Source organism: Coregonus lavaretus, assembly GCF_964263955.1.
Source record: "Coregonus lavaretus genome assembly, chromosome: 38".
Taxonomy (NCBI): domain Eukaryota; kingdom Metazoa; phylum Chordata; class Actinopteri; order Salmoniformes; family Salmonidae; genus Coregonus; species Coregonus lavaretus.
Window position 1 is genome coordinate 5542077 of NC_140025.1, and position 27601 is coordinate 5569677.

General features: G+C 43.8%; 2 protein-coding genes across 3 annotated transcripts; both read left to right on the forward strand.

Moving 5' to 3' along the window:
* Positions 1-518: 518 nt before the first annotated feature.
* On the forward strand, positions 519-12328 carry mpp4b (MAGUK p55 scaffold protein 4b; the record flags this gene model as incomplete). Its single annotated transcript, XM_084155623.1, has 18 exons — positions 519-576; positions 705-826; positions 1669-1746; positions 1879-1962; positions 3720-3851; positions 6594-6675; positions 6786-6871; positions 7005-7076; positions 7312-7567; positions 8205-8222; positions 9496-9537; positions 9649-9669; positions 9925-10146; positions 10384-10464; positions 10608-10701; positions 10891-10999; positions 11161-11295; positions 12137-12328. The coding sequence occupies 18 exons, from the start codon at positions 519-521 to the stop codon at positions 12326-12328; spliced, it is 1884 nt and encodes a 627-aa protein (XP_084011749.1).
* Positions 12329-13149: 821 nt separating this feature from the next.
* tmem237b (transmembrane protein 237b) lies at positions 13150-19057 on the forward strand. 2 transcript variants are annotated; one of them, XM_084155451.1, is made up of 14 exons: positions 13204-13368; positions 13568-13609; positions 15264-15295; positions 15430-15443; positions 15550-15621; positions 15881-16018; positions 16267-16366; positions 16526-16683; positions 16949-17072; positions 17179-17370; positions 17682-17755; positions 17888-17975; positions 18173-18294; positions 18813-19057. In XM_084155451.1, exons 1-14 carry the CDS (start codon positions 13348-13350, stop codon positions 18875-18877), a joined length of 1242 nt encoding a protein of 413 aa, XP_084011577.1. In that variant the 5' UTR covers positions 13204-13347; the 3' UTR covers positions 18878-19057. The 2 variants fall into 2 exon arrangements, with proteins under 2 accessions (XP_084011578.1, XP_084011577.1); XM_084155452.1 differs by lacking the exon at positions 15430-15443 and having other exon boundaries at positions 13150-13368.
* Positions 19058-27601: the final 8544 nt, after the last annotated feature.

Sequence of the window (27601 nt, forward strand, 5' to 3'; positions counted from 1 at the left end):
ACATAGTAGCTGTGTGGCCATGACTGCGTCCCAAACGGCACCCTATTCCCTTAATGGGCACAACTTTTGACGAGAGCCTTCCAGGGCCCATAGGGCTCTGGTCAAAAGTAGTGCAGTATATAGGGAAAGGGGTGCCATTTGGGACGCAACACCATCCGACCACGGTCTGGCGTGTTTTAAAAGTAGGAAGCGTTAAGAAGCTTTGGGAGCAGAGCTGCAGAATAGCCTTGGTCAGGTCAGCAGCAGGTTGGACACGCTTCTGTCAATTCCGGAGAGAGAGGCAACGGCTCACTTGCCCAGGATTAACTGGGATAGAGAGAGGATTACACTCTTCTCTCCTTTCTTTCCTGCTCGCTACGTCGTAAAAGCACGGACCTGTTACCAGCGGATCCCCCGGGAATTCTATCTCTGCGGCCAAAATTTCATTTTTCATTTTATTACATTTTTATTTGTTAATTTCTCTCTTTCCAAGGTCTGGGTTAGGGTGAATTTCCAGCAGTCAGTGCTGGGATATCACCATGAGGCAGGCTGTGGAGGCCGAGGTGGTGATGTCTTCCCCTAGACTGGGTGACCATGGTCAGTAATAGGAAACAGCTTCTCTCTCAACCTCTAGCTGATGACAATGCACTTCTCCTCCTGTATGTTGTGATAATCCTATGGCTGTTTATCTTTATGATTATGTTTATGTTGGTGTTTTCCTCCAGGCCTGAGGCAGATCCTGTCTGACGTGGTAGAGGAGGTGAAACATTCCATCAAAAAGGAAATCAATGGGGCAGAGCTCCTACACAGCCTCCTCAACACCCCCTGGCTCAAGTCTCTGCTCAAAGTTAGTCTGGGAGTCTGTGATATACTCTCATCTGGGGTTTAGAAAGGCTGTGTTTCACTTTATCTGTACTTTTTATTTATTTATTTTTATTTATTTCACCTTTGTTTAACCAGGTAAGCCAGTTGAGAACAAGTTCTCATTTACAACTGCGACCTGGCCAAGATAAAGCAAAGCAGTGCGAAAAAAACAACAACACAGAGTTACATATGGGGTAAACAAAACATAAAGTCAAAAATACAACAGAAAATATATATACAGTGTGTGCGAATGTAGTAAGTTATGGAGGTAAGGCAATAAATAGGCCATAGCGCAAAATAGTTACAATTTCGTATTAACACTGGAATGATAGATGTGCAAAAGATTATGTGCAAATAGAGATACTGGGGTGCAAATTAGCAAAATAAATAACAATATGGGGATGAGGTAGTTGGGTGGGCTAATTTCAGAATGGCTGTGTACAGATGCAGTGATCGGTAAGCTGCTCTGACAACTGATGCTTAAAGTTAGTGAGGGAGATAAGAGTCTCCAGCTTCAGAGATTTTTGCAGTTCGTTCCAGTCATTGGCAGCAGATAACTGGAAGGAATGGCGGCCAAAGGAGGTGTTGGCTTTGGGGATGACCAGTGAGATATACCTAATGGAGCGGAGACTACGGGTGGGTGTTGCTATGGTGACCAGTGAGCTAAGATAAGACGGGGATTTACCTAGCAGTGATTTATAGATTACTTTCTCTTGGTCTCTGCTCCACCCAGTGAGTGGAGGGTGTCTTTGACTTGTGTTTGTCCATACTCTTGTCTTGTTCTGGGTGTAGGTTTAACCTTTTCTCTGTCTCTGCTCCACCCAGGTGTATGAGCGTCTGCAGCAGCACCAGCGAGAGCCTCCTGCTCCCTTCCTACCATACACAACACAGCTCATCCAACAGGTAGGACCTTTCCCTCTACTGCTTTGCCCTCTTCCCTCATTGGCTTGTCAGAGGTGTCAGTGAGGTCAGTCCTGTCCTATGTCCACTCTGCTGCTGTCTGTGTTCCAACCCTTCTTTCTGCTTCTCTTCTAGATTCTGGCTGACATGAGAACAGTTCCGGACCCTTCTGCTGAGGCCAGGGAACTTTACAGTCTCCTCAGGGGACCACACTTCCAGGTGAGAGATCCTGAGGCAACAAGGGCTCCTATGATCCTAACCTTGGTATCTGTGGTTGCAGTAACTAAAGTCTTCTGGGTTGTGTGAGTTATTTACAGTGGGGAAAAAAAGTATTTAGTCAGCCACCAATTGTGCAAGTTCTCCCACTTAAAAAGATGAGAGAGGCCTGTCATTTTCATCATAGGTACACGTCAACTATGACAGACAAATTGAGGAAAAAAAATCCAGAAAATCACATTGTAGGATTTTTATTGAATTTATTTGCAAATTATGGTGGAAAATAAGTATTTGGTCACCTACAAACAAGCAAGATTTCTGGCTCTCACAGACCTGTAACTTCTTCTTTAAGAGGCTCCTCTGTCCTCCACTCGTTACCTGTATTAATGGCACCTGTTTGAACTTGTTATCAGTATAAAAGACACCTGTCCACAACCTCAAACAGTCACACTCCAAACTCCACTATGGCCAAGACCAAAGAGCTGTCAAAGGACACCAGAAACAAAATTGTAGACCTGCACCAGGCTGGGAAGACTGAATCTGCAATAGGTAAGCAGCTTGGTTTGAAGAAATCAACTGTGGGAGCAATTATTAGGAAATGGAAGACATACAAGACCACTGATAATCTCCCTCAATCTGGGGCTCCACGCAAGATCTCACCCCGTGGGGTCAAAATGATCACAAGAACGGTGAGCAAAAATCCCAGAACCACACGGGGGGACCTAGTGAATGACCTGCAGAGAGCTGGGACCAAAGTAACAAAGCCTACCATCAGTAACACACTACGCCGCCAGGGACTCAAATCCTGCAGTGGCAGACGTGTCCCCCTGCTTAAGCCAGTACATGTCCAGGCCTGTCTGAAGTTTGCTAGAGTGCATTTGGATGATCCAGAAGAGGATTGGGAGAATGTCATATGGTCAGATGAAACCAAAATAGAACCTTTTGGTAAAAACTCAACTCGTCTTGTTTGGAGGACAAAGAATGCTGAGTTGCATCCAAAGAACACCATACCTACTGTGAAGCATGGGGGTGGAAACATCATGCTTTGGGGCTGTTTTTCTGCAAAGGGACCAGGACGACTGATCCGTGTAAAGGAAAGAATGAATGGGGCCATGCATCGTGAGATTTTGAGTGAAAACCTCCTTCCATCAGCAAGGGCATTGAAGATGAAACGTGGCTGGGTCTTTCAGCATGACAATGATCCCAAACACACCGCCCGGGTAACGAAGGAGTGGCTTCGTAAGAAGCATTTCAAGGTCCTGGAGTGGCCTAGCCAGTCTCCAGGTCTCAACCCCATAGAAAATCTTTGGAGGGAGTTGAAAGTCTGTGTTGCCCAGCGACAGCCCCAAAACATCATTGCTCTAGAGGAGATCTGCATGGAGGAATGGGCCAAAATACCAGCAACAGTGTGTGAAAACCTTGTGAAGACTTACAGAAAACGTTTGACCTGTGTCATTGCCAACAAAGGGTATATAACAAAGTATTGAGAAACTTTTGTTATTGACCAAATACTTATTTTCCACCATAATTTGCAAATAAATTCATTAAAAATCCTACAATGTGATTTTCTGGAATTTCTTTCCTCATTTTGTCTGTCATAGTTGACGTGTACCTATGATGAAAATTACAGGCCTCTCTCATCTTTTTAAGTGGGAGAACTTGCACAATTGGTGGCTGACTAAATACTTTTTTTCCCCACTGTATGTGTGTTGAGTCCGCCTGAATGAATGAATGTACTTAATAGTTGTGCTCTGTCCTAGGCTCTGATATCAGCCCATGATACGGTGGCCCAGAAGGACTATGACCCTGTGCTGCCTCCTATCCCTGACAACCTCCCTGACGATGAGGAGGCCATGAGGATAGTCTGTCTGGTGAAGAACAAGCAGCAGCTGGTGAGCCATGGATTGGATACAACTGTTTGTTTTTAAGGAGGAAGGCTTAAAGCAAAAAAAATAACTAGATTAAAAGTATTATCACGGGTGCAACCTTTTAGACCTTGCTATTTTTTATTTATTTTTTTAAATACCAAAAACACACTTTTAGTACTTTCACACTTTTTGCAAGGTTACAGAAATGTCGTATTTTATGCACACCGAATACAAAGCAGCAACTCCTGAGGACCTGACCGAAGCTGTAACAAAGGGCAGATGATGCTTTCATAACATGTCATTAGTTTGATTGTTACGTTGGGTGACAGATGATTTCAATCAGAGTAAAAGTAGTAGAGATGGTTTTAATACTTCAAAATTCCAGGATGGCTTATGATTAGTGTCACGATGGGTCAGTTTTGGACACCAAAATATACAATTTCCAGTCACTCAATTTGAACCCAAAAATGTTCCTATAGTTATTAAGCTGTATAAACTCTGAAGCTCCTACCCATCCACATCTGACATTGTGACCTCTTTTGGAAATTGTTCGGAACAAATCTAAATCCAATCCTGGTGGCATACAGTTTTAGCAGTACCCTGTGTACCCAGATCCCTATTTCAGGGCTATACAGGTATCTGTGGTCTCAGACAGAGGTAAACCTGTCTAGCCCTGTCTCTCCCCTTGAAAGAGGAGCTCAGGAGGGGGGATCCGCAGTCGCTGGGACAGCCTGAGTGAGATGACCCGCCGAAGGCTGATCCACGGTGGGGCCAGGGCGGTGGAGGGCCCCCGGCATGGTGTGGGGGCTCTGGGGGCCGTAGTGCCCGGGGAGCGACCAGTCATGCCCAGCACAAGGAGAGTCAGCTACCCACCAGCTGAAGTGCTATCTTCTGCTGCTCAACCACACCTGGGCAAGCCCCGCCCTCCGCCACGTTTTAAGCCAATGAGTAACTGTAGAATGTGCCAGACTGATGCACTCTGGAAAGAAGGAGGTCTTAATCACTCTGCCCCCTCGGTCTGCAGCTCGGTTCTGATTGGTAAGAACTAACTACAGTTGAAAAGAACCTGAAAACGAGATGATTCAATACTGCCATGAGTAGTACAGTGCTGTACACTGCAATACATATCAGTTCAGTACATTATAATACCACACAATGTAACTTCTACTCTTATTCAGGCTAATAGATTTTGTACACATTTTTTTTCTTCAAAAATAATGTTGATTATTTTTCCAACCTCTCTCTCCTCCCTGCCTCTGGAGATAACGTGATCGAGGAGCCAGACAGTGGAGAAGACAGAGAGTCAGCCAACACCCTGTCCCGTCTCCCGCACCACGCTCCACCCCTCCAGCCCTGGACTCTCACCCCTCCCTGCGTGGCTGCATACCACATCTCCATGGGTGACTACCACTATCCCCCCGGCACTCCTCCTCAGTTCCGGAGCTACAGCGTCAGCCCCCGGGTTCGCACGGCTCCCCCCAGCCCCATGCAGCGTCGGCGGGTAGATGAAATGCCTCGCGACCAACCTGTGGAGCTGGCTAAGCAGGAGAGCCTGGATGAGCTGAGGTCCACTGTGCAGCAGGCTGCCAGCTCTATGGAGCGCAGCACCAATGACGTCCAGCTGCTGGGGCAGAAGATGGCCGCCGCCACAGAGCGTGTGTCTGAGAGTGTCCAGGAGAACACCCAGGCCCTGACGCTGCTGGCCCAGGTGGTGAGCAGACTGCAGACACTCATCGCTGCTAGCAGGGCGGTAGCAGATACACCGGAACCACACAGAGGAACCTGCAGCAGTAGCCCACCAGTCAACATATCAGCCAGCGAACAAGAACACACAGCCAGCAGCTTGAAGACTCAGATATCTGGCAACAAATCCCTTTCACGCCAGTCCAGAGTATGCTCCCTGTCCTCTTCCTCCTCCTCTTCATCCTCCTACAGCTCCTTCACTGGCTCTATGGATGGCATACCCACATCCCAGGGGAAGATCTCTCAGCCTCAGTCCCCAGCCTGCCATGGGTCACCCAAGGCAGGGTTGAAGACCAGGGTTCCTCCCATGTCTCCCAAAAAGCATGTTGGTGCTTCCCCCACATCTCAAAAGAAGCATGTGGAACCCCAGCCCCAGCAACCCCACCTCTACAATGGCCTCTCAACACCTCCACTCCCTGCCCCGCCCGCCCCCAACCACAACAAGACTGGCTGCTGCTCTAGCTCCAGCCAGAGGAAGAAGAAGAAGAGGAAGAAGAGGAAGTGAACCAGCCAGGAGGACAGTGGTGCTCTGTAGCTTCAGAAGACCTTATATTGCTGTGCTTCAGGGGACGGTCCTCTTCTTAAGATTCCCTCTGAGAGCTCGGCTTCTAAAGGCATTTATCCTTTCTTCTGTTATCTTCATCGCCTTCACGTCGCCCACCATTCATCCCGCAATTGTGACGTGTTGGCTATGGAGCGGGATCGTTGACGTCTTGCCCATTGTTGCGTTTCCATCCTCAAGCCATCCATCTGTGTTTCATGCCACTCTGTGTTTCCCGAATGTCATCTGTTATTTTCACATTATTTCATTTTGTAATTGTAAATAAAGCATGTCCATTATTCCCTTTTGACTCATGAGATGGAAACATCATATCACATGACACCCTCCATAACCTGTAATAGGCCAAATGTGTCATTGTTGCTGGTCCACCCCAGTCATATATCTGTGTATACTGTATCTGTGAGAGCTCCCGTAGACTGATTTAAGCCTGGATTCATGTCCCCCCTCTGTCTCTCTCTTAGGGAGCCACGATAAAGCGAAATGGGATAACAGGGGAGATATTTGTGGCACGGGTGATCCATGGAGGACTGGCGGATCGCAGTGGTGAGATCACCTTTCTCTCTCTCTCTCGCTCTCTGTGTCTATGTCTCTGTGTGTGTGTGTGTAATCTGTTTCTTCCTTTTCATTTGTGCCCCCCCACTCTCTCTCTCTAGGTCTGCTGCATGCAGGGGACAGGATTACAGAGGTGAATGGTTACTCTGTAGATGGCCTGGAGCCTGAGCAGGTCATTGAGATACTGGTGAGTCTACCAGCAGAACTGCTTGGCTGCCCAAACATCCATACATTTCACACAGTCAACACAGATGGTGTCTGTAGTAGGTCTTCATCCACTGGTGATGTACATAGGTGTTTATCTGTCTTTGGACCCACAGGCCCGGTCTGAAGGCACCCTCATGTTCAAAGTGGTTCCCATCACAGATAGACCAGTCAACAACCAGACGATGGTGAGAGATTGCATGTTTACTGACCTACCCTTCCCTGGAAACAGTATCAGACAAGTCATGTAAGCTGATTGAACCATAATGACACCAAAACCAGTCGTTTTCTTGAAAATAGGAGGTTACTATTACCAAGAAAACCCATCGTTTGGTTCCTGTCTTCAGTGTTGTAGTAGAGAGCTTTTCATTGCATTGTCCTTGTCTCTTGTTGTCTCTTGTATTGTGTCTCCTGGTGTCCCAGCTGTATGTGCGTGCCATGGCAGACTACAGTCCCCAGCAGGACCCGGCCATCCCCTGCGCCGAGGCAGGTATGGACTTCAGGAAGGGAGACCTGCTGGAGATCGTGGACCAGTCAGACACCCTCTGGTGGCAGGCCAAGAAACTACCCAGCACCTCAGCCTGTGCTGGACTTATCCCCTCCACCAACCTGCTCAGGAGGAAACAGAAAGAGTTCTGGTGGTCTCAGCCCTATCAGCCGCACAGCTGCATCAAACCCTGTGAGTAGAGTACAGTCTCATCTTTACATCTGGCTTTTCAGCTCTTTTAGACCAAATTATAAGCAGCTGGTAACAAGTATTACAGTGGCTTGCGAAAGTATTCACCTCCCTTGGCATTTTCCCTATTTTGTTGCCTTACGACCTGTTTGGAGAGCCCCTTGGTCTTCATGGTGCTGCTTGCTTGGTGGTGCCCCTTGCTTAGTGATGTTGCAGACTCTGGGGCCTTTCAGAACAGGTGTATATATACAGAGATCATGTGACAGATCATGTGACACTTAGATTGCACACAGGACTTTATTTAACTAATTATGTGACTTCTGAAGGTAAGTGTTGCACCAGATCTTATTTAGGGGCTTCATAGCAAAGGGAGTGAATACATATGCATGCACCACTTTTCCATTATTTATTTTTTTGAATTTTTTGAAAGAAGTTATTGTTTTCATTTCACTTCACCAATTTGGACTATTTTGTGTATGTCCATTACATGAAATCCAAATAAAAATCCATTTAAATTACAGGTTGTAATGTAACAAAATAGGAAAATGCCAAGGGGGATGAATACTTTTGCAAGGCACTGTACTGTATATCCATAACAGGAACACATGACAATTCTCTTATTCCTCTTGCTTACCTGAAGTGAGCACTGTGAATGAAGGTAAGTACTATGATCCTTTTTTATGGTGCCAGTTCTCAATGTGAGGCAGTTATTGTTACACTACATGGCCAAAAGTATGTGGACATCTGCTCGTCAAACATCTCATTCCAAAATCATAGGCATTAATATGGAGTTGGTCCCCCCTTTGCTGCTATAACAGCCTCCACTCTTCTGGGAAGGCTTTCCACTAGATGTTGGAACATTGCTGCGGGACTTGCTTCCATTCAGCCACAAGAGCATTAGTGAGGTCGGGAACTGATGTTGGGCGATTAGGCCTGGCTCGCAGTCGGCGTTCCAATTCATCCCAAAGGTGTTCGATGGGGTTGAGGTCAGGGCTCTGTGCAGGCCAGTCAAGTTCTTCCACGCCGATCTTGAACAACCTTTTCTGTATGGACCTCGCGTTGTGCATTTGGGCATTGTCATGCTGAAACAGGAAAGGGCCTTCTCCAAACTTTTGCCACAAAGTTGGAAGCACAGAATAATCTAGAATGTCATTGTATGCTGTAGCGTTAAGATTTCCCTTCACTGGAACTAAGGGGCCTAGCCCGAACCATGAAAAACAGCCCCAGACCATAATGCCTCCTCCACCAAAATTTACAGTTGGCACTATGCATTAGAGCAAGTAACGCTCTCCTGGCATCCGCCAGACCCAGATTTGTCCGTCAGAGAACGCGTTTCCACTGCTCCAGAGTCCAATGGCGGCAAGCTTTACACTACTCCAGCCCGACTCTTGGCATTGCGCATGGTGATCTTAGGCTTGTGTGCAGCAGCTCGGCCATGGAAACCCATTTCATGAAGCTTTCAACAAACAATTATTGTGCTGACGTTATTGTGCTGAGTGTTGCAACAGAGGACAAACTATTTTTACGTGCTACGCGCTTCAGTACTAGGAGGTCCAGTTCTGTGAGCTTGTGTGGCCTACCATTTCGCGGCTGAGCCGTTGTTGCACCTAAACGTTTCCACTTCACAATTAGAGCACTTACAGTTGACAGCTCTAGCAGGGCAGAAATTTGACGAACTGACTTGTTGGAAATGTGGCATCCTATGATGGTGCCACGTTGAAAGTCACTGAGCTCTTCAGTAAGGCCATTCTACTGCTAATGTTTGTCTACGGAGATTGCATGGCTGTGTGCTCAATTATATACACCTGTCAGCAATGGGTGTGGCTGAAATAGCCAAATCCACTCATTTGAAGTGGTGTCCACATACTTTTGTATATATAGTGTATATTATTATTGATTTTGCACTGACCTGTCATACTTTGCTCTTTCAGAGGAAGACCTGATGGCCATTGATGAAAAGTGTTTTGAAGCTGGTAAGATTTCCCACATTTCCTCTACAATAAATCACATTGTCACACTCGTTTGTTTACTGCAAGATGACTGGTGGATGGATTATTTTGAATGTTTTTTCAATTTTCTAACAGATGAGGAAGCTTTTGAATCTGGTAGGTAAGTCTTTGTTGAAGTTAGTTCATCATTTAGCCTATGCTATATAAAATAGAGTATCACTCAACTATAACACTGTTTTTCTTTATCTCAACCATTTCTGAATTCCAATTTGGAATGTAAGAGGAGCTAAGACAAGGTGAGCATGACCTGCTCTACTGATCTAAATGAGCATCAACTCTAACACCCTGTCTAGTGACATACACATTCATCCCATGATGATGCTCTTTCCCTCCCTGTTCCCCTGCCCCTAGAGGAGGGTGAGTTCAGCACTAACATCGAGGGGATCTATCTAACTGGGTTCAGACGTAGCCTGCGTCTGTGTCGGCGGCAGTCCCTAAGCACAGGCTCCAGTCAGCAGTCCTGCTACACCCGCTGCTCCAGCAACTGCTACAGTGCCCTCAACAACCCATACGAAGAGGTGGTACGATACCAGCGCAACCCGCAGGACAAACACCGCCTGGTCGCCCTCGTTGGTAAGACACCAGTCTGGCACTAACCAGCTACACAAATACATTGGCACAAAATTCAGATATGTATTGACTGTCATGAAAACGTACTGACTTGTGTATGGTTCTGTGGCCAATAATGCAGAGACAGTATGACTCATGTTGTGTCACTGTTTTTGTACATGGGCAGTGTGTCTCTACTTCTATTGACACAGAATATGTGTGACGACATGACAGAGACCTCACAAGTGTGTTCTCTCTCAGGTCCCTCTGGCGTTGGAGTGAACGAACTTCGCAGACGGTTAATCGAAATCAACCCAGTGACCTTTCAAGGAGCAGTGCCTCGTAAGTACACCACCTAACCTCTGTGAACCTTTCAGTCTATTTTACTTTCTTCCATTGTTGACATGGATACAATCAATGTCTTATTTGATGTCGTCCTATGATATCTTATATGTCATCTGAAATATTTGTCCTTCTTCCTCCAGACACGACACGAGCCGCTAAGAGCTATGAGGAATCTGGTAAAGAGTATCACTTCATCAACAGAGAACTGTTTGAGAACATGGTTTACAACAACAAGTAGGTACTCACTGAATAATAGCTGCTCACTTTCCTCTCACAAACACATCTTGTTAAATCAACTGTCACAACATGAATGTCACTCGTGGCCTTATGTCCTAATCGGGACAAAGAGGATTAAGTAAGTTCATAACATTGATGTGGATCACCTGATTATAAACCAGGGTGTTGTGTTTTGTTTTAAACCAGGTTTCTGGAATACGGGGAGTACAAATGTAATTTCTACGGCACTAGTCTTGATGCTGTGAAGGATGTTTTGAACAGTGGAAGGATCTGTGTCATCGACATCGAGCCTCATGTGAGACCTGCTGTGGTTCTTTTCAGTGGGGCTTCATCATTGACTTGGCCCTTATTGTGGAGTTAGCTCTGTGTTGACTTCAGTTGCATCTTGGCCAGGTCTTCATTGTAAATTAGAATGTGTTCACAATTGACCCAAGTATGATGACTGTCCCCTTTTAGGCCATCCAGTCAGTGAGGACACATGAGCTCAAGGCCTACATCATCTATGTGAAGCCGCCCACCGCAGAACGCATGAAGGAGACCAGAAAGGATGCTCAGATCACCACCAATTACTACGTCAACAGACCTTTCAAAGTAAGCCCTATTATGGTTTTATTATGCATCACCGCCTGGTATGGCAACTGCTCGGCCTCCGACCGCAAGGCACTACAGAGGGTAGTGCGTACAGCCCAGTACATCACTGGAGCCAAGCTTCCTGCCATCCAGGACCTCTATACCAGGCGATGTCAGAGGAAGGCCCTAAAAATTGCCAAAGACTCCAGCCACCCTAGTCATAGACTGTTCTCTCTGCTACCGCACGGCAAGCGGTACCGGAGTGCCAAGTCTAGGTCCAAAAGGCTTCTTAACAGCTTCTACCCCCAAGCCATAAGACTCCTGAACAGATAATCAAATGGATACCCAGACTATTTGCATTGTCGTCGTCGTCCCCACCCCCTCTTTTTACGCTGCTGCTACTCTCTGTTTATTATCTATGCATAGTCACTTTACCTATACCTACATGTACATATTACCTCAATTACCTCAACTAACCTGTGCCCCTGCACATTGACTCTGTACCGGTACCCCCTGTATATAGCCTCACTACTGTTATTTTACTGCTGCTCTTTAATTATTTGTTATTTTTCTTATTTTCTTCTTATCTTATTCTTAAAACTGCATTGTTGGTTAAGGGCTTGTAAGTAAGCATTTCACTGGAAGGTCCACACCTGTTGTATTCGGAGCATGTGACAAATAAGATTTGATTATCATTTCTCATTTTTTTCATTGACCAGGAAGTCTCTCACGGTTTGAACCTCTTTTTCCAGAGAGACCTGGTAATAATACGCCATCCCTATGGTGATCAAATGGTTGAAATACTGACCATCATGCCATAGTTAAGATAGTGACCACTGTCATGTTATTCTGTTCCCAACAGGAGGAAGACTTCCAGGAGATGGAGGAGGCAGCCAGAAAGATGGAGTTTCACTACTGCCAGTTCTTTGACTATGTGATGGTGAACGACGGGCTGCAAGACTCCTGTGTTCAGCTACTGAGGGCTGTGACGAGGGCTCAGGACGAGCCACAGTGGGTTCCTGCCAACTGGATACGACCCACAGAGGAGTTCTGATGAGAAATTAGGAGAGAAGAGGAGAGGGGGAGGAGAAGCGAGGCGAGGAGGACATAAAAGGATAACAAACAGATGGAGCGCAGGGCATCGGAAAAGAGGGAATGGAGGATAACATGGATGAGGAGTGGCTGCTACTTCTGAAGATACCTTCTGCTCTCCAGTGGAATTTGTTTAGGATTGGATCAATTGTTTTGTTTTGTTTAGTGTGAGTTTGAGAGACTCAAACAGTTGTTATAGTTGTTGGCTAATTTGCATATTCAAGGCTATGATAGAGCTGGATTAAACCAAAAATCATGTCTGTTTTTCTCTGAAATTGTGTGCGTAGTGGGAGATCATGTATTGATGTGTTACAAAGGCCTGCTATGAGAGGTTGTAGGTTAACCTCTCATCTTTCGTTTACAATTAGAGCAAATAATTGTCCATGCTGAATTTGTGTATTTTCTTAATGTTTTTATTTTATTTAATAAAATTAATGTTAATGCCAAAGAACGAAAATGCAAGTGCTCTAGATATGTACGGTGTGTTTCAGCAGGAAGGTGAGCAAGTAAGTGGAGTTGTGTGCGCACCATTGAACACAATGTTGTCATTATACTGAAGGACCTGAGACTGAGAAACCTTCAGTACAGGCTGTAATTACAGGCTATTATTATACCGAATATTTTTAGAGTGTAACATAATAGGATATGGAATAATGCTAAAATATGTGATGTATACTGTTACTAATTTAAAAAATACAATTTTGTGTGTGAACACGTGTTTTTGAATGTGTTTTTTGTAGCTTTCTGTGTCAAAATGTGCAGAAGACAGAAGGCTTTTATTTTGAAAACCGGAAGTTCATTTTTATGTTGTCAGCTAAAAATCACGGTATTAGCAAGGCAACGAGTGTAAACAAAGTGGTCGGGTAAATAACAGCGTGGCAACCAACATGCAGGCGTTACAAGCCCAACAGGTTTAAACAGCTAGGTAGCTAACTAGCTAGTTCTTATCGGGGTTCTGTTTTAAAACGGTATCCCGCAGAAATGGCCACAGGAGGATTCCAGGTATGTAGCTAGCTAATGTTGTAAAGGTCGGAACACAAGGATGCTCTAGCTCAAATGTGCAAGCAAGCTAGTTATAATTGTGCTATATCTTAGTTAGCTATAACCATTTGTGTATAAATTCGTTATAACTAGTGAATTGTGTCCTATACCAGTTGCCCAGTGTGTGCGATTTATGTTTTTAATCTCAATATTTATTTAGGCACAGAGCACGCGACGGAGGGACCTCCCGCCTCTTCCACAGGTACCACTACCATTAGCCTGCGCAACTACACTTACACGACCATCCATATCATACATCTTAAAAGTGTGTTTCGACTTGTAACTAGCTAGTGTGCAGCACATTGTTAGCCTATGAGCACAAGCCCAGTCAAAAGACAGCTCTTTCTTTTCTTCTGTGGGTTTTATGGCGAACTACATCCAGAAGTTGTATTGCCGCCACCAACTGGACGATTTGAAACCAAAAAATAAATACAAATAAATCCATACTTAATAGTGATTCTAACAGTCCACCCTAATAAAAAAAATTGTACATTGCCAAAACAAACAAAACTCCCACTTCTTCCTTTTAGTTCTCCATATCTCCCTTCTCAGGCTCTAGGATCTGAGAAGGTGGTACGGCTTTTGCTAATATTCCATGTAACTCCTTTGCTGTGAAATCTTTCAGCCCCAGGAACCACTCCGCCGCAATCACAATGATTTCAATCTTCCTAGATCTTTTCTCCACCTTGGCAGTGCCATTTATCACCATTGCGATAAAGGCCACAAAGTCCACCTTTTTAACCTTTAAAATGTCAGGATCCTCTTGGTGTAAGACAACCCCTGCAGCCTGCAGTGAAGGCCTATCCACTACCATGGACTCTTCTGGTGCAACATTCAAACCCTCAACCCTTTTCACAGCATCTGTATATGAAATGCTCTGTACAACCCTGACTTTGGCCACCTCATTCTCCTTTACCCTTGTGGGGCATTCAGAAGACATGGCTTCACGATTCCCACCGCAATTACAACATGTCGCATTTTCTTCAGCAAAAGACTGCTCACAGCAAGCCAGTTCCCAGCTCTCTGGCTTCTGCACTCAGCAACCTGCAGAGGGCACAACAACACCAAAGCAGAGAGGGTGTGACGGGGACCTTGCTGTAGAACCATACAGCATTAGGGGCAAAGGTCAACAACACCATGAAGAGGTGGATGTAGCTTATGTCACTTCAAAACTGTGGTCCAATATCAGAGGGAAAGAAAATAGTGCCCTAATAATCATCAACATTGTTCTTACATCAATAAATGTGTTGTAGTTTAGTCTAGGCTACTTCCGTTGAGGGTCTTCACTGTATACGTCAAGGGGTCAAATCCCTCAGGTCTGAATAGTCAGATCTGATCTATGTCTTGGTTGGTTGGTAATCCAATACCTTGGCAGATGCATACTGCAGATTTAGCCCAGGATTAAGCAGCGTCACCAAGGCTGTGGCACAGGAATATCCTCAGAGCCCTTCCTGATTCTTGGATGGAATGGTGAGAAAACAACTCACGGTAAGTTCTCTCTCATACACAGTCCTGGGCCTGGTTTTGGGAAACCGGGCCTTGGTGCTGCTGGATCTTCTCTCTGTACAAAAATGACTCTCTTTGCTGAGTCCAGTTTGTTGAGTTTTGGAGGATTTTATTGTTGAGATCAATTTGAGAAATGTATTGTTTGTGACTGGGAGTGTTATCTACTTTGAAAGCAATTTTTGGAGAGAGCTTTGTACAACCACTTGTTTGGTTTTGTTGTTCTTTGGTTCCCCTCTGTTCCTATCTCTTGGCATGTATGAAAATAATGAAGTATATGAAGTAAATATTAAGGTGTGTTATGTAAGATGTTGGCCAAGCCTCATTCTCATCTTCCTTGTTGTCCTCTTCAGCGTGGACAGCGTGCCCTGCCCCCCATGTCAAGGTGAGCCTCCTTATGCTGTTGTGATAATGTTTCAACTCATTTATCCCAGCAGAACTGCAGTCTGATACATCTCTCTCTCTCACACACAATCTCTTTCCCTTTTTTATGTATGGCATTTAAACAACTGCATGAAGTCAAGATACGGGTGGTGAGTTCTTTAGATGGACGTTGTAGTAGATCATTTACCTATAGAATTTAGGTTGGAGCTGCTGGCTTGGATATAGTTTACTCAACCTGTTTTGTCTCCTATGTAGACGAGATGCCGGTCCCTAAAAGCAAGAGGAAGAAGTCGAAGAGTCAGGTGGATGGTGTTGAAAGCCCAGAGGGTGGGTGGAAAAGGAATAGTTCCCAGGAATAGTTCTCAGGAGCTCCTTCTGTTGAACTGCTGGTCAACAGCTTTGTTCCAGAGTTTGGAATTTTGGAGGCACTTTGCCTTTAAGTTTCAATCTATCGATTAATTATAAGGCTTGCATTCCACTGTCAAATAGTAGTGTATATACTGTTAAAGTACTAGTAATGACTTGAACCACATAGTAAGTACAGCTCAAGTATATAATAAGAGAGTTGTGTTGTTTGTATGTGCAGCAGAACCAGGGATGGAGATGGCCCAGATGGGGGGTCTGAGCAGTCGCAGGTCATCTGAGGTCGTCCAGCCCCTGACCCCCGAGTCGCAGGAAGCTGCACCACAGAGAAGGAAGAGGAAGAAAAAGGCAGCGACTATAGGTAAACAACATGCCTCAGGGGAACCATAGACCTACTCTTCCTACATTTCAACTCAAACATGATATTGTCTGTGTGTTAGCTCTTCAAGCACTTCTGCATGGTTAAGAATATATTCCACTTATATTCAATACATTCAGTTCTTTTTTACCATAACCATTTATAGGCTATATGTCATAGTTGTTCTTACTGTAATCATGAAATGTATTAGGTTATTAGGAGCGTTGTTCGTTCGCTTGTTTGTGTCTCAGACCTGGAGGAAGACCAGGCTGACCTGGTGAACGGGGATGGACTGGTCCAGAACACAGCCGAGGCAGGGGAAGAAGTGACCAAAAAACCCAAGAGGAAGAAGTAAGAGACACTATAATATAGCCTATCTATGGTGTTGAAAGTAGAGTAAAATGTGTGTGGTAGGTTTTCACTTATATGGTTCTACTATGATAGATCCTTCGCTTTTATAATGAGCTCAGTTTCCCTCTCTTTCTTTCTTCCTTCATGGTCACTCCCTAGGAAGTCGAAAGTGTCAGAGACGCAGTACGTCAACGAGCTTGATGTAGAGGACGATGACATCATCACAGACGCTCAGCCACCCATCCCCCAGCATTCCCTGTTCTCTGCTCCCATGGGACAGAGCCAGCCAGTGGGGAAGGTGTTTGTAGAGAGGAGCAGTGAGTGTCCCCCTCCCTTCTGTTATTTAATGTTAGCTCTACATGGTAGAGTTTAAGAGTATGGGTTGGTTTCCATAACACAGATTCATTAACCTAGTCCTGGACTATGAAGCAATTTCAGTGGAAAACCTCCATTGGAAGCGTTACTTGGTCGAGGACTAGTCTTGTTTCTGTGTATGAAAAAATTTGCCTTACATGAATTCTTTGGACCTCCTTTTGTGTCCTGTCTTCTATGTTGGATAATGATGTGTTGTTTAACTTTCAGAGAGGTTTCAAGCTGCCGATCGGTCAGACAGACCGAAGTCCAGCGATCAGGTGGACAACTTCATGGACATCCAGCAGATGTGGACCACCAAGGATGTGTCTGTTAGGGTACATGGTGGCTTCAGGTGAGTCACATGTGTGTGCGTGTGCATGTGTCTGTTTGAAAGACTGTGTGTTTGTGTGTGTGAATGCTCCCTCTATCTCACGTCTCTATATCTCTCTAATATACAGGGTGATTGGGCTGTTCTGCCACGGCTTCCTAGCAGGCTATGCAGTGTGGAACATCATAGTGATCTATGCCCTGGCAGGAAAACATCTCACTACTCTGCCTAACCTACTGCAGCAGTACCACAGCCTGGCCTACCCTGCACAGTCTCTCTTCTACCTGCTACTGGCTATAAGCACCGTGTCAGCCTTTGACAGGTAAGGAGGGGAGAGAGGGTGGGTGTGTGTGGCACACTGAGGTCAGGCCCAAAATAAATGTGGCCATTGTTGTGAAAATAGGGGAAGTCTGTGGCTAGAGCTAGGAGGTGTTTATTTGTGTGTGTGTGTGTGTGTACAAAGCACTGTCGTTCTGTTCCATCAATAGACACCCTCACAAACACACACACACACATCTCCTTGCTCTAGCCACAGGCTTACACATTTTATAACAAAGGCCAACTCCAGTGTGCCCCGTCTCTCCCCAGTGTGTGTGTGTCTTTGTGGAGAGACTCATTCTCTTTCCATTTCAGGGTGAATCTGGCCAAAGGCGCCATGGCTATGAGAGAGTTTGTCACCCTGGACCCAGTTGCTCTAGCCTCTTTCTGTGAGTTAAAACATCTTTATAGTATGTTACTCTATTCATTCAGGACAGACCGAGCTAACCTGTAAACACTTTGTTTCTCTGGCCTTGGCAAATGGTCATTTCACTGAAGTAACTTTCCCTCTCCTCCTGCAGTGTACTTCTCAGCTCTGGTCCTCTCTCTCAGCCAACAGATGACCAGTGACCGCATCAACCTCTACCCCAGCGCTAACGGGACCTTATGGTGTTGCTAACTAACTGTGTTCTTATTGTCTTGATATTAGCATGTAGTTCTATGTTAGTTCTTGTATATTGATTATCCTACTCAGCAGTATCACTGTTGGAGTCGGAGAGAAGAGAACCCCCTTTTCTTCTGTTCCTCGGACTCCAGCCAAACGAACCAAAAAGCATTGTGACCTTTACACCCCCTCCCCTCTCCAGGCCTCCTGGGTCAGAGCACCAGTTCCTGAACCCGTGGATCATAGTGAACCTGGTGGTGGCTGTGCTGGTGGGAACGGCCTGGATCTTCATCTCCACTAGGCCTGAGATGGACTACACCGAAGGTGAGACTGAAGTTGTGTTTTTTAATTAAACAAACCGCAACTTAACATTTCCACAGACATAGTTCCACAAAAATGGACATGACGTTGACAAAGACTTACTGCACAACAGTCGCAATAAACAGAGACTAAATCAAAAAGATGAAGAAAAACAACACCTACTCAGACGTACATACATTTTGACAGACATTGTTTACATGCTCAGTCCTATATGTTACCACGGTTTCAATACTTATTATCTATATATATATTGTTTAAGGTTTTGTATACAGCATACTGATATTGTATACACCATAGAAATATAATTACTAGAAGGGACAAAGCACCTCAGACGGACCACAGCAATTTGACTGGATTGTACACACACTCAGCAACCTTACCGAATGACACACGTTAAAGTCCCTTCAGAGATGTGTGTTTTCATTTTTCATGTGTATAAAAGGGATGATCAGCTTTGTTTTCAGTTGCCTTTAGAAATAACATGGGCTTCCAATCTCTCTCTCCATCTATCCCCAAACCAGGGTTCCTAATGGCTATGGAGATCGAGTCCTTGAGACCAGAGGAGAAATCAGAAATGTCTACTTGAATAGTTTTTTTCCATTTTTGCTTGCACATCTTCTTTTGTACTGTATTTTATCAGCCAACACAAAATGTATACATTGTTTGTGGTAATAATCAGTTTATTTTTGTATGGCCCGAATGTGTGCTTGTTTTTTCTAATGGATTGATTACCATTGAAAATAATAACAATTGTGTCCCACTGAGATGCTTCTATATGTAATTTTGGGGACTTTAAACCAAACATACCATTAGTAGTGTATTGACCTGAAACAGCATGGCTGTGCCTTGTTATATACCACACCATTTAATACAGTGCCTTCAGAAAGTATTCTTAAGTCAAAACTGTAACTCGGCCACTCAGGAACATTCATTGTCTTCTTGGTAAGCAACTCCAGTGTAGATTTGGCCTTGTGTTTTAGGTTATTGTCCTGCTGAAAGGTGAATTTGTCTCCCAGTGTCTGTTGGAAAGCAGACTGAACAAGGTTTTCCTCTAGGATTTTGCCTGTGCCCATTCCGATTATTTTTTAAATCCTGAAAAACTCCCCAGTCTTTAATGATTACATGCATACCCATAACATGATACAGCCACCACTATGCTTGAAAATATGGAGAGTGGTACTCAGTAATGTGTTGTATTGGATTTGCCCCAAACATAACACTTTGTATTCAAGACAAAAAAACGAATTGCTTTGCCACATTTTTTGCAGTATTACTTTAGTGCCTTGTTGCAAACAGGATGCATGTTTTGGAATATTTGTATTCTGTACAGCAGGGGTGTCAAACTAATTTTAGCTCAGGGGCCACATGGAGGAAAATCTATTCCCAAGTGGGCCGGACCGGAAAAATCATGGTATATATAACTTAAAAACAACAACTTCAGATTGTTTTCTTTGTTTTAATACGATCAACATACAACATAAAGCTGGAGCCTGAGGACAGTGTGTCCAAAATAGTACAAGCACAACATCACTATTAATCATAAAACACGTCAAGTTTATTTGAAAATTCTAAAGAAAAAGAACACAAACACACAATGCCTCAGTGATTAACATAACTGTTTCACAGATCACAGAACTATATCAGGGTGTCATTTCTCAGGCAGAAATGTAGATAAAAATAATGAAATCCTGTTCCCCAAACAAGTGCAAGAACCACAGAGTCAAGAATAGGTTAAATATACAAATAAAATAAAATCAATTAAAAACAATAGCACATCAACATAAAAACATATAAACATAAAGCTGGAGCCTGAGGACAGTGTCCAAAAGCACAACATCACTATTAATCATAAAACACCTCAAGTTATTTGAAAGTTCTGAGGACAAAGAACACACAAACACACAATGCCTCAGTGATTCACAGAAGTATATCACAGATCACAGAACTATATCAGGGTGTCATTTCTCAGGCAGAAATGTAGATAAAAATAATGAAATCCTGTTCCCCAAACAAGTGCAAGAACCACAGAGTCAAGAATAGGTTAAATATACAAATAAAATAAAAACAATTAAAAACAATAGCACATCAACATAAAAACATAAATCTGAAAGCGTTGCTCAAACTCCCGTAACGGTCCCGTTATTTTATCTTTGAACCGCTTCATGTCTGCCACATGTTGGGTCGCGCACACATTTTTCAGACAGGGGAAGTGAGCTGCATCACCACCAGCAAGTTGCGTCTCCCACAATGACAGCTTCAACTTGAAAGAACGTATGCTGTCATAATACTGCGTGACAACTTTGTTGCGCCCTTGCAGCTGTTTGTTCAAGTTATTCAGGTGCTCTGTAACATCCACCATAAATGCAAGGTCCGGCATCCATTCTGCGGAATGAAATTCTAACACTGGTTTGCCCTTTTCTTCCATGAACTGTTCAATTTCTTCTCGTAAATCAAAGAAACGCCTCAGCACAGCACCTCGGCTTAACCATCTTACCTCAGTGTGGTATGGCAGGCCACAGATGTGGTCTTTCTCTCTGAGAAGGCTGTCAAACTGACGGTGATTCAGGCTTCTGGATCGGATGAAATTAACAGTTTGGATGACCACCTTCATGACGTTATCCATCTTTAATGACTTGCAACACAAAGCCTCCTGGTGCAAAATACAGTGAAAAGTCAAAAAATCACGTCCTCCATTTGCAGATTGCACTTTCTCTCTGAACTTTGTCACAACGCCTGCTTTTTTCCCGATCATTGAGGGCGCACCATCTGTAGCCAGGCTGACAGCGCGGGACCAGTCCACTCCGACCCTGTCCAGCGCGCCGACGAGTGCGTAAAAATATCAGCTGCCGTCGTTGTATCTGTCATCGGCACCAACTCCACGAACTCCTCGGTGACGGTCAATGTGTCATCAACTCCGCGGATGAAAAAATTGCCAGTTGTGCAACATCTGTAATGTCCGTGCTTTCATCAATTGCAACCGAAAACGCAATAAATGACTTTACTTTTTGCTTCAACTGGCTGTCCAAATCCACTGAAAGATCGAAAATCCTGTCTGCAACTGTGTTTCTTGTCAGGCTGATATTTGCAAAAGCCTGCCGCTTTTCAGGGCACACAATCTCCGCTGCCTTCATCATGCATGTTTTTACAAATTCACCCTCACTAAATGGTTTTGAAGCCACTGCGATTTCATTAGCAATGAGGTAGCTAGCTTTCACTGCAGCGTCACTGATGTCTCGGCTGTGAGTAAACACAGACTGCTGTTTCTTCAGACCCGCCAACAGTTCATTCACCTTCTCTCATCTCCGCTGTCCTTGAAAGTTGTCATATTTGTCGGCATGAAGACTCACATAGTGACGACGAAGGTTATATTCTTTCAGCACTGCAACATGCTCTGAACACACCAAACATACAGCTTTCCCATTCAATTCCGTGATTAAATAGGATGACCATTTTTCTTGGAACACTCTGCACTCTGTGTCCACTTTTCTCTTTTTTGACAGAGACATATTGGGGCAATGAGGGTGCCAAAGCACATAATGTTAAAAGTAGAAGCCGTAATAAATATCGCGGGCAAAACAAAGTAGCTCATTGGCTGCACGTGCTTGACCTACTTGCTCTGCCCCGGTATAAACAGTTTGCTTGCTTAACACAATTGCTATTGCGCCATCCAGTGGACGCAATTGGAACAGCAGTTAATTTTATTGAATTAAAAAAAAAAAGTAAAAATTGTTTTTTTTTTTTTTTTTTTTTAAATCATCTCGCGGGCCGGATTAAACCCGTTTGCGGGCCTGATCCGGCCCGCGGGCCGTACGTTTGACACCCCTGCTGTACAGGCTTCCTTCCTTTCACTCTGTCAATTAGGTTAGTATTGTGGATTAACTACAATGTTGTTGATCCATCCTCAGTTTTCTATCACAGCCGTTCAACTCTGTAACTTTTAAAGTCACCATTGGCCTCATGGTGAAATCCCTGAGAGGTTTCCTTCCTCTCTGGCAACTGTATCTTTGTAGTGACTGGGTGAATTGATACACCATCCAAAGTGTAATAACTTAATGTGCAATGGGATATTCAATATGTGCATTTTATTTATACCCATCTACCAATAGGTGCCCTTCTTTGCCAGGCATTGGAAAACATCCCTGGATCATTGTGGTTGAATCTGTGTTTGAAATTCACTGCTCGACTGAGGGACCTTACAGATAATTGTGTGTGGGGTACAGAGATGAGGTAGTCATTCAAAAATCATGTTAAACACTATTATTGCACACAGAGGCCATACAACTTATTATGCGACTTCTTAAGCAAATTTTCACTCCTGAACTTATTTAGGCTTGCCGTAACAAAGGAGTTGAATACTTATTGACTCAAGACATTTCAGCTTTTCATTTTTATTTATTTATTAGTAAACATTTCGAAAAACATAATTCCACTTTGACATTATAGGCTATTGTGTGTAGGCCCAGGACCAAAAAAATCTAAATGTAATCAATTTTAAATGCAGACTGTAACACAACAAAATGCGGAAGAAGTCAAAGGGTGTGAATACATTCTGAAGGCACTGTTTACCACACCATTAACCCAGAGCGTTACCATACCATTAAATCAAATACAAGTAAAATGTGTTGCACTCGAACTAGGGCTGGCACAATAATCGTATTGTCGTGTAACCGACAATTATGGACATCAACCGTGAAATCGCAAAAAATTATTGTCATTATCGTCTTAAAACATTAATTGTAGGACGGTGGGATTCAACTTTATTCACAAGTAGATATAGTTTACCCAGTAGCAGTTTTTCATTATTAAATGAGGAGGGTAAAGTTAGTAATCATTTTATGAACAGAACAGCATGGTGGAGAGGAGAAGCTTCCTTTCCAAAAGTTCCAAGCGATCAAAACCATTCATTTTTTAGATATGTTGTAGGCTATGTATGAGGTATGTCGTAGCTATTTCCAAAGATACATTATGATACATTACAAGCTCAAAACCTAACAAAAATTACAATTATGACAATAACCGCTACCCCAAATTCCATAATCGTCACAGCCCTAACTCGAACCCTAAGTTTAATGTCTTAGGCGCCTTCCCCTGTCTCCTCTGTTGCAGTCTAAACAGCTGTGCCAGTGCGTGCCGTACCTAGCGGGTTGATGCACAACCGTGCCATGAACACAGTTAAGAGAGCTAACGCTGTTACAGTTTTTCTCAGTCGCTTTGGTGCATTTCTTAGATCAAAAGTGCAATTCTTGATACTACTTGTACAAATTCCAAATCATCTAGTCACTTGTGCACATCATTAAAGCAATTTCTTATTCCTTTGAACAAATTGCAATTGCTTTTGTACATATTGCAATTGATAATGTACAAGTGTCAGCTTTTTTCCACATTTTCAATTGCTCATGTCATGTTGATCAAAATATAGTAGATGGTTCTCTGTTGAATAGTCTTACCCCTCAAAACATCTAGGCATTAGTTCCTTGCATAAGCCCTTACATGCAAAATTGTTGAACTATTTGTCATAAACTGTCAAGCATAGTTTTACACATTTCTATTAGACCTTTTGTACAAAAACGTAAATTGCTGAATCGTGCAGGTGAAATTAACCCTCACTCATGAAGGAATGTAAAGTGTTAGTTCAACCAACAATCAACCAGTTGTCTAAATTGCTCAAAGGTGCATCTCATGAAGAATCAATTGGCAAGCATATATAGACAGACCACAACACAGAGTTGCAATTTTCCAATAATGGATGGACCAGGAAACGAACAGGGTCAACAGCCAAGAGGAGGAAGAAGAGGAGCAAGGATGCGTGGTGGAAGGCAAAACAGAGGAAGAGGCAGAAGAGGACATAGGCGCATATCTGATGACATAAGGGCCACTATTGTAGACCATGTTGTCAATCATGGCCTTACAATGGCTGAGGCGGGTCGAAGGGTGCAGCCGAATATTGGGAGATCAACCGTGTCCTCAATAGTACAAACGTTTCGAAGAGAGAACAGGTATGTCCACCAATGTACAGTGCACTGTTACTGTATATAAGCAGTATACTGTATACTTCCTACAATGCTTCATATTACAGTAGTCCACTTGTATTTCACAGCATACAGAAATATACTCTATACAGATACATACTGCACCTTACATGCACCCACCTGTATGTTTTACAGTAAAATGTGTGTTCGCATAGTTTTTGTCTATGTGAAAGTGTGCGATGCATCACTGCATTTTTCCACACATAGGACTGCAAGATTACCTCAAACCGGTGGCAGAGGACGCCTTTTCACACCTCAACAGGAGGAGGCTATTTGCACCATGGTCCGAGCAAACAATGCCATGAGACTCAGGGAAATACAAAGGACCATTATAGAAGACAACGATGTCTTTGAAAACATCCATACGGTTAGCATCTCAACCATCGACAGGGTGCTGCATAGAAACCAGATGAGTATGAAACAGCTGTACCGTGTACCATTCCAAAGGAATGAGGACAGAGTTAAGGAGCTACGGTACCAGTATGTACAGGTAAAACATATATCTATGTAACTACTTTACAGCAACATTTTATAGTGTTACATAGTACAGTAAGCATAAACTGCACACATTTCCATTGCTGTGGAAGGAACATGCAATATATGTACATTTTATGTCACTCTTCCTTACCAAAACAAATTCAACTGTGTGTTCTGGGATATAGCGTATAATGGAGTTGGAATCAAGTGAACCCTCTCACAACTTTGTATACGTGGATGAGGCTGGCTTCAACCTGACCAAATGCAGAAGGCGGGGTCGGAATATCATCGGTCACAGAGCTACTGTGGATTTGCCAGGCCAACGGGGAGGAAATATCACCATGTGTGCTGCTATTTCGGAGCATGGTGTCCTAACCCATATCCCCCTTTTAGGGCCATACAACACCCAGCATCTACTCAACTTTTTAGAGACTCTCTACAGGGCTCTCATCCCTGATGATGAGAGGGGTCTGTTTAGAGAGGATTTGCCAAAGTATGTGGTCATTTGTGATAATGTGAGTTTCCATCGATCAAACATCATAAGGCAATGGTTTGTGACCCACCTGAGGATGCTCATAGAATTCCTCCCACCTTATTCACCATTCCTTAACCCAATTGAGTAGTTCTTTTCAGCATGGAGGTGGAAGGTGTACGATCGTCAGCCACACACACAGATGACCCTGCTGGCTGCAATGGATGCAGCATGTGAGGACACCACAGTAGACGCCTGCAGAGGATGGATAAGGCATTCCAAAAGATTATTTCCACGTTGCATTGGAAGGGAAAATATCCGGTGTGATGTGGATGAGAATATGTGGGCTGACAGACAGGAACGTCTGGATGTGTAGAGACAGGACTAGAACAGTGCTGTGGGCAAAGTTGTGCCTTAGGGGTGGTTTCCTGTGTTTCTTTCTAATTTAGTTTTTTTTCCTTTGTGCCCCTTGGGTTGTCCAGTCTCTTTCAATCAATAACCCACATACAGTAATATGTAAATAGTACTGTTGAAATTGATATATGCCATAGAAGTGCAGCCTTGTGCATTTTCAATACAGTAACTGTCATCCAAACTGTAGCCTAAGTTTACATCAGGTAATACTGTCAAAGTACACAGTTCCATTGACAACATGCCTAAACATTTTGACAACCTTGTTCGTGAACAATGACTCAATGACTTATCATTCTGATGACACTGACATGATCATTGGCATGAATATTTACTTTTGAGAGATGTACTAAGGATTTTTAGTGACTGACTAGCTTTAGAAACATATCTATTGTATATTGCAGTTTGTACAAATTGTTCTGAGAAATGCACTTATTATTTTGCACATGTTAGGGATGATGTGAAAAATGCACCAAAGCGACTGAGAAAAACTGTAAATGAATAGAGCGCTCCACAAGGGACAAAGTAGGTGTTATGGAAATGGTTTTCCTTGGTCCCAACAATATCACAGAATAATTCACCATAAAGGGCAGCAGCTGCATGAAGAACATGAACAAATAGAAGAAAATGGTGTGACGGGCGCGACAGTTATCAGAGTTGAAGAGTTCCACGGCTCTGCGGGCCACCTGGTACATGCGTCGGTAGGAGATGGAGAAGGTCAAGATGCAGACGAGGAGCACAGTGATGAAAGTGACATGGTCGAACCACTTCATTGGTAGTCCTCTCATGGTTACGGTCGCACATAGCAGGTTTGGAATGGGTCTGTCGAGAGAGTAGAATAACCACTCTCACAGTGGCTACAGTCCCAGAAACCACCCAGATTAGTGGCCAGACGCAGACGCCTGGAAGTCATGATGACCAGGCAGCGGAGGCTGTGGCATATGAAGATGAAACGTTCCATAGCCATGAGGGCCAGAGAGCTCAGGACACCCATGGTACTGACTCTGAACTGGACCAAGTACCAGCCACCAAACACCAGGGTGTGCCTCGTTAGCAGGCAGCGCAGCACAGTGGAGGACATAGCGATAGACACCAACAGGTCACTAACAATCAGGTTCTTCAGCAGAGTGTAGTGAGGCTGCCGGGAGAGGCTATCCAAGCTCTTCAGTCCTAACAGCAGGTAGCTGTTCAACTTTACAGAGGAGAAGAGCTGTGAACAACAAGACCAAGAGGACCGGTGATGTCTCAGTCTGTATGATCTGCCAGAAGAGACACATCGTGGTGAGATGGAGTTGCCTTGTTGAAATTGATGTGCTCTGGTTGAGAGGAGAAAGGAACTGTAAGTCGCTCTGGATAAGAGCGTCTGCTAAATCAGTGTTTAACAACCCTGGTCCTCCAGTACCCCCAACAGTACACATTTTTTGTTGTAGCCCTGGACAAACACACCTCATTCAGTTCATTGAGGGCTTGATGATTAGTTGACTAATTGAATCAGGTGTGCTTGTCCATGGCTACAATGAAAAATTGTACTGTTGGGGGTACTCGAAGACCAGGGTTGGGAAACACTGTGCTAAATGAAAAAAATGTAATGTAAATCTCCTTCAAATGTTGATATTTGTTTGCGTTGACAACCAAATACAATTCAATATCACTTTTGCAATACGGTAAATAGCCTATTAAATTGTCGACAAGTTAACAAATGCTATGTTGGATTCAAGTATCCATCTCAACAAAAAATGAAAGTTAAAGAATATAGGATTAAGCCAGTGGCTCAGATGGAACTATCCAAGTAGTAGATACATCTCCTTTAAATGTTAATATTTGGTTGCATTTTCAACCAAACACAATTCAATATGACTTTCGTAAGACAGTAAATAGCTTAATGTTAAGGCTATCTTACAAACTAATGTAACAGTATTTA